The 5,302-nt window shown below is 39.6% G+C and overlaps 1 protein-coding gene across 1 annotated transcript; it reads right to left on the bottom strand.

The window, feature by feature from the left end:
* Positions 1-2,081: 2,081 nt before the first annotated feature.
* LOC103480656 (dynactin subunit 6-like) lies at positions 2,082-4,767 on the bottom strand. The gene is made up of 7 exons (XM_008435683.3): positions 4,628-4,767; positions 4,335-4,399; positions 4,137-4,242; positions 3,965-4,053; positions 3,715-3,762; positions 2,574-2,716; positions 2,082-2,491 (listed from the first exon to the last, which is right to left on the bottom strand). The coding sequence occupies exons 1-7, from the start codon at positions 4,660-4,662 to the stop codon at positions 2,393-2,395; spliced, it is 585 nt and encodes a 194-aa protein (XP_008433905.1). The 5' UTR covers positions 4,663-4,767; the 3' UTR covers positions 2,082-2,392.
* Positions 4,768-5,302: the final 535 nt, after the last annotated feature.

The following is a 5,302-nucleotide window of genomic DNA, read 5'->3' as shown; positions in this document are numbered from 1 at the left end:
TAGTTAAATCTTTTCCTGTAGAGCCACGCTGACTAAAAAGGTATAATATCCAGTGGTTTCTGGGTTCCTGTTGTCATGTGATTAATTATTTCTGTGGGACTGCAATGGAAATCACTGTGGCCTATAGGTCACATTTCAGTTTTAAAAGGTGGAGTGGACCTGGATGTAAAGGTCAGCTGTCAGAAAGCCTTTATCCTCCCAAAGCAACTGGTGGCCTGCGAGCAGGATGGGCTGCAGAGGAGAGCGAGCCGCTCAAAGCGCCATAATGGCGCAACAAAGAGAGGAGAAAACTGTTTCTACGGTGAGACATTGTGGTTAAAATGCTAAAAGCTCCAGGCGTATCGTATCACCGACAGAGGTTGCGGAAACCCATTGAGCTTCTTTACCCGTTTTGTGATGATGCAACCACAAACTTCCATGTATTCCATTTAGATTTTATGTTGGACACCTGAAGTAGAAGAAAAGCAATGAATGTTTTCTTGTTTTTTTTTACTATTTTCTCAAATAAAGATGCGCAAAAAAAAAATCGTAGTGAACCCCCTTCACTCTGGTGCCTCTAAATAAAACTCATTGCTGTCGACTGCCTTGAAAAGTCATGTGATTAGTTCCAGATGTGAATGATTTAATCTCAGTTGTGTTCTGAGCTTGAGGCTATAGGATTTATTGATAACGGAAGTGCTTCACTCTTCAGATTTCCTTTCTTCCATCTTCCTTCCACTGTGCAATTATGTGCAACGTTATGTAGGTCTATATGTTGGCTGTGACATGCCACTACTTAAAAAAAACGCTCAAGAGAGCTGAGCTCACTTGCGAGGCAGCTGTTTCTCTGTTTGTAAAAGGAAAATATTGATGTTATAAATCCTGACTGGCGTAATATTTGCATGACCAAATCCTGAGTGATAAGTTCATGGAAAGAAAAGCAACAACCCGACCCCGACTCCCACACCCGGATGTAGAGGCGGTCTGCCTTTTAAAAACCTTTCGACTAATTCAGTTTCATAACAATATAGCAACGCAGAGAAAGTAGGGTATAAATAGCTCCTTCCAAATTTAGAGCAAGCTTCTGAACTTCCTCTCAGATTCCTGTCTTGGGTTGGTATCCTCTCAGACATTTTGCCAGTGCAGATTAAAAGGCCACACAAGCACCCCATGACGCCCTTATCACTCTACACATCCATGCAACTGTGTGCAGCATCTGTCTTTCTTGTCATGCTAAAGTAAACTGAGGCTTTAGCAACAAGCTTTCCTTTCCTCTCCACCCCCTCTTACCGCCCCCATTCCAAATTAAAACGATGAGGAGCCTAGATGTGGCCCCGGCTGCACTCCTCCGCAGAAATAATTAGCTCCCGGTTGGTGCGCGCTCCTCGTGGGACTCCACGGTGACATGTCCAAATGAGTATTGGCAGAGAGCGACACCAGCTGTGGGTCTCCGACCCAGAGGGAGGGGGGGACTGCTGTACTGTGGAGCGCTCTGCTCACTGAGCACGACACGATGCCCCTTAAAACCTTTGTTTTTCTTGAGCCCCTGGAAACTCTGACATCCGAACCTTTCCTGTCAGGTGTCGCAGACGGTGACACGCTGCTTTCCTTCGAGCACCCATCCTCATCCAAATGGGCGAGTGTGTGGTACAGATGGGAGCACCACCCCAGGGAGCTTAACTCAAAAATGCAAGTCACAACCACACCCATGTCAATTATATATATATATATATATATATATATATATATATATATATATATATATATATATTTGGAGGGGTACAAATTGCCATCAAATCCACAAAAGGGGGCATCACTGTTATACAGTAAATGACCTTGATCAAATATACAGCAGCTCTTTGTGTCAGCTGCAGAAACTATTTGTGGATGAGAACTTCAGATAGGGATATTTTTTAGCTAACAAAACAAAACAAAACAAAAAAAACACCCATAGTCTATATTTAGTGGCATTAAAAATACCCACATATTCAGTTTGATAGGACGCATCACCAGATGAAGCAAAAGATCTTAAAAAGCAGAAAGGATAAAGACTGTTGCTCAACACTGCCATCTTGTGGTGATAAAGCATAGGCCGTACAACATTTGTAATCTCACGTTGAGTATTTATTGGAATGTTTTTCAAGTTTTTCAATGACTTTCTTTGCACAGTTATGACTTCAAGTGCAAATACTTTCAAAAATTAAAGAAAAAATCCCCTAAACATTAATCCAAAAGTAAAAGAGCAGAAGAGGTGTGGTTTGGTTATTTTTTTGGTGATAGAGGCAAAGCAACACAATTGGATGAAAGAAAAGTGCATAAAGTGTGAAATTAAAGTGTCTCTGTGTTTTCAGATCTTACTAACGATCCTGATTGACTGCAGCTGCTAGTGATTTCTTTTGACGCCATTCTCGAGTCAGTTTCTCAAAGGCGTGCCGCTTCCTTTCACTGTTTTCTTCAAGTGGTGATAGTTGGGAAGGATCTTCATGAGGAAGTCGAGCTGCAGGGTCTGTGGCTGTAAAATGAAACGATTACTGTTTTCAGAGCAAAGCCAACAAGGCCTTCCTCTGCCTGAAACTGAAGGGGTGCATACAGACCTGCGGCTTTTCGCTCTGCACGCGCCTGATGCAGCTTGAGCCGTAAACTACCGTGTTCTCGGGCACGACTTCGCACGTGTTCACCTGGCAGCACGCGCCGACGATGCAGCCGCTGGTCAGTATCACGTTTCTCCCCACATCAGCTGTGGTTAAATAACAAAACAAAAAAAAGGGGGGGGAAAGCGTCTCCAGAAGAGCAATAGAAAGCAAGATAATTAGTCTTGTCCATTTAGTAGAATTAAAATTTTGCTGTACTGGCTAATTAAATGTGTGTGACTGTCTCTTGAGATGTTTTTTATAGTGTTTTAAAGAGGCCAGGTATGGTGTCAGGTTTTTACAGGATTCTCTTCAAGACATAACTTTCAGATAATCTTTATCTGCTGTGTGTGATTTATTTAGGACGGTCCCACTCATGATCACTAATGAGTGCCTGACATTAAATAGGTGGCAAAAAAAAAAACAATGTTGAAAGATAACAAGTAAGTCTTGGAAGCAAGTAGAAAGAACAAAGGGTGCAGCTTAAAACTTAAATTATCAGAATTTATCCACACACATTTTTACCTTCCTACACAAACATCATGTCTATTCAAGCCTCCTATCAAATATTTTATAGTAAATAAATTTTCTTCTCTGTATCTGTCAGGGTTTTTTTTTATTTTTTTTATACCATCACATTCCAGAGGGAACTCGCATGTCTGTTATTGAGCAACTTTTGTAGCTGCTACGCTACAGACTCAAATTTGGAATGGCCTAAAAAGTTCAATCTTAGACAATTGACCTTCTTCTCTATGTTTGCTGTATCTCTTACAAGGCATGGACCAAACAGCACAGGGGAGCTTTCTTGACCTTCTTCTTTTCTCTCTTACAAAAAGGCCGTTTTATTTACTGTTGCCAACTAAGAGGCTTTAAATGCATATCGCAGATTTAGATTTGATGCTAAAGGTAATTTTTTGTTTCTTCCGCTTCACAACGCTGCACTGCTTTGTGTTGATCTATCACCTGAAACAATAACATTTGTTATTATAGAGTGACAAAATGTGAAGAGGTCTAAAGGGATGTGAATCCTCTTCAAAGCACTGGATGGGTTTTAGCAACGGTTGACTTGCAGGCCTCGAGAAAACAATATGAAGACTATACTCACCCTTGGACTCGATCACATTGTTATCTCCAATTTTCAAAGCTTGGGATACTGAGACAGAATGAAGGATTTTAAAAAGGATACATAAACAAATATACACTTGTTTGCTCTCTGGAGACCCCTGGTGGATTATTTCTTTATTTGCAGCAGTTGACTTTTTTTTTTTTGGTTATTACTGCACAATTAATTGGGTCACTAACATATGCGTGATATATTCATTAAAGACTAACAATACATGATCTGTAAAGGATACCGCACCCCACTTCAAAAACATTATTGGTCCCAATGATCATCGTTTTAGGTTCAACTCCCTCCGAGTCTGGCATTATATTCTCAGGGTAACTACGGACACAACACGGATTAAAACCCTTGAACGAATTAAAGATTAAAATTTAAAACACATTCACACACACATATACACCTACCTGTTAATGATAAGAGCCTGCTCCTCTATTAGATTACCCTCCCCAATTATAATGGGCCCTGCCTCGGCTATGATCCGAGCTTTTGGGTGGACGACTGTTCTAGCTCCTGAGAGAGCAAAAACAATACATTTTTGGTACAACTGTGATGTTTGGAGTATAGACTCCATTGACTGAATGTGTCAAAATAAAAAGGCTCACCAATGGTGACGTCTCCTCTTATTTCGCTCTCAACGCACACAACAGCCCCAGCTGCTATTTTAGCACTAAAACGCAGTTCATACAAGAAAAGAAAATCTAATAAGCCATCAATGTGGTCGGTAAACACGACTGTAAGGAGAAATACGTCACCGTTACATCCTTAGGTTCCGCGAATCATTTGTGAATTTATATGATTTAATATTTTCTTTTTTTTCCCCAGACAGAAATTACCACCAAATTAGTCACTATAAATAAGCACATATGCGTAGATAAAAATCAGTTCATATAAATACCTTTTAGGTGCAATAATTTGCTTCGAGTCTGACATCCTTGCGACAGCGAACTGGCTGGTCGACAGTTGATTATTAATCCTTCAAAAGTCGAGCACGGAACCATTATGATGGCTAGAAGGGTTGATGTTGCCCCCTATCGTCCTACTAACGTTACTACAAGACAATTTTACTTGTAAAATTGTGTGTGTGCGTTTCTTCTTCTTCTTCTTCTTCTTCTTCTTCTTCTTCTTATTATTATTATTATTATTATTAGAGATTAATTTCAGTGAGTTAATTAAAAATAAATCGATACTGCATGGAATATCTGCAGTAGTATTTTTAATTTGGTATATTTCTGACCACTTCGATTAGTACAACTTACAGTTGAAAAAACCTGCAGTTCATTCTGTCAAAAAATATTAGATTATAACATCAAAACAATGACATTTTTGTGCTGTAGCCATGTTATGACCTACATAATCACAGAAAAGGTTGTTGAATAACAGATGACCAATAGGCAGCCACAAGGCGGGTGTTGCCAAAAAAGGCATTGCTAAAGAATATAAGGGTTCACAGAATTCTGTATGTTTGTTCTTATATAATGTTTTTCATATATATATCTAATATGAAAAAGATATAAAATATTATGTATGACTACACACTTGCTTGGTTTAAAATAACATCATTGTTGGACAA

This window comes from Poecilia reticulata, chromosome 18, assembly GCF_904066995.2.
Source record: "Poecilia reticulata chromosome 18, P_reticulata-male-v2, whole genome shotgun sequence".
Lineage (NCBI taxonomy): Eukaryota > Metazoa > Chordata > Actinopteri > Cyprinodontiformes > Poeciliidae > Poecilia > Poecilia reticulata.
This window is presented reverse-complemented; position numbering and strand designations above follow the sequence as displayed.

Bases quoted from the DNA above. Each gene is read 5' to 3' on its own strand.
- LOC103480656 (XM_008435683.3), bottom strand. From the start codon at position 4,662: ATGTCAGACTCGAAGCAAATTATTGCACCTAAAAG. The intron at 4,243-4,334 runs GTGAGCCTTTTT...TTGCTCTCTCAG, and splicing joins AAGAGGAGACGTCACCATTG to GAGCTAGAACAGTCGTCCAC. The intron at 2,717-3,714 runs GTGAGTATAGTC...ATTTAACCACAG, and splicing joins CAATGTGATCGAGTCCAAGG to CTGATGTGGGGAGAAACGTG.